This window comes from Pygoscelis adeliae, unplaced genomic scaffold (genome assembly GCF_000699105.1).
Source record: "Pygoscelis adeliae isolate BGI_AS28 unplaced genomic scaffold, ASM69910v1 Scaffold14, whole genome shotgun sequence".
In the NCBI taxonomy this organism is placed as follows: Eukaryota; Metazoa; Chordata; class Aves; order Sphenisciformes; family Spheniscidae; genus Pygoscelis; species Pygoscelis adeliae.
Window position 1 is genome coordinate 2,980,526 of NW_008825109.1, and position 1,267 is coordinate 2,981,792.

General features: G+C 36.3%; 1 protein-coding gene across 1 annotated transcript in view; it reads right to left on the reverse strand.

Annotated features, from left to right (window-relative positions):
* Window positions 1-1,267, reverse strand: part of BRCA2 (breast cancer 2, early onset) — a 39,825-nt gene that overhangs the window by 32,750 nt on the left and 5,808 nt on the right. Inside the window, exon 7 of the mRNA XM_009327732.1 lies at window positions 672-727. Within this exon, the coding sequence (XP_009326007.1) occupies window positions 672-727 (56 nt within the window). The remainder of the gene's footprint in view (window positions 1-671; window positions 728-1,267) is intronic.

Below are 1,267 nucleotides of genomic sequence, written 5' to 3' on the forward strand. Positions count from 1 at the left end.
AGCCTCTCAAAAAGGAACAAAAGGGATATGAGGAAGGAGAAAGCAGTTTTGCTTATTTTAACTTGTAACGGTTTGTTAACTGTCAAGTTTCAGGTAGTTAAAAATCAAACGTAAATTTGTAATTGAATCCTATTCATGCCATCCTTGGTTTTCAGTCTGAATAATCATTCAGCTTTCATATACACAGAGTAAAGTTACAATTATGCAGGAACTCTCCCTAACACTATCAAAGGGCTGAAATTAATACTAAACTTCAACTCTTGGTGTAGTGGTTGAGCACAAGAAGTTATTGCCAAACAATAACTCCCGAAACTTTGACAAAAGAGGAAGAAAAAACAAGCAAACCCTCAGGTAAGTAGCATATGACAATTCCTAGGTTTGATTTCTCTTTGCATGACTCCCACTGCTGCTGAATCCAAGTGATTTTGTTTTTTTTTTTTTTTTTAAAAACACAGCAAAAACATTCCTCAAAGGGGGTTATTTGTGAAAATACAGTCTACAGCCAGGTTTTGCAAGTTTAGTTTTGTGAGCAGTAACTTTTAAAAATAGCCAGATAGGAGGGCCTAGAATGAAAATGACAGAATTTTTTATTCTTAGCTCAAGGAGCATAAACATGTAACTGAATAGCTTAACTGAAATTAAAGAACAGCATAGCTCTTAAAACTACTTACTAGCTCAGCTCTTTCATCCTGTTGCTTTGCTCCAGAAATAGAATCATTCTCTCTAGCTTTAGAAGAAAGACAGACAAGTCAATTCATTTGCTCCTAAGTGATTTGCTGAGCATGTTCAAACACGGTTGTGTTTTGGGAGGGTTTTCATTGGATTATTTTAAATGCAACTGAAATCTGTAAACAAAAAACCTACTAAAAACTAACTAAAAGTTCTAACTAAAAAGTCCTACAGATGAGGCTGAGGGACAGTGTAAAAATGCAGTTTCATAACAGCACAAAACACCCTAAATCATAGGTTGTGGTTTCTGCTATGTAGGTAGACCAGTTACCACCCTGAGCCCACCATCACTGCCATTCCCCTTTCCAGCAGTTATTCATGGCACTACTCTCTAATTTTTTCTGTCAAAGGATCTGGATGAGATCTTCAGGCCTCTGTCAGGAATTTGTTTTTTTCCATTTCTTCCCACAAAAGCAGTAATATCTTTTCACCTACATTACAAAAGGAGAAAGTGAACCCTATTATTAAGATGCCTAAAAAGCAGTATATTCAAATAACATGTTTCACAGACACGGCATCTAGGTTCCATGTAGCAGCC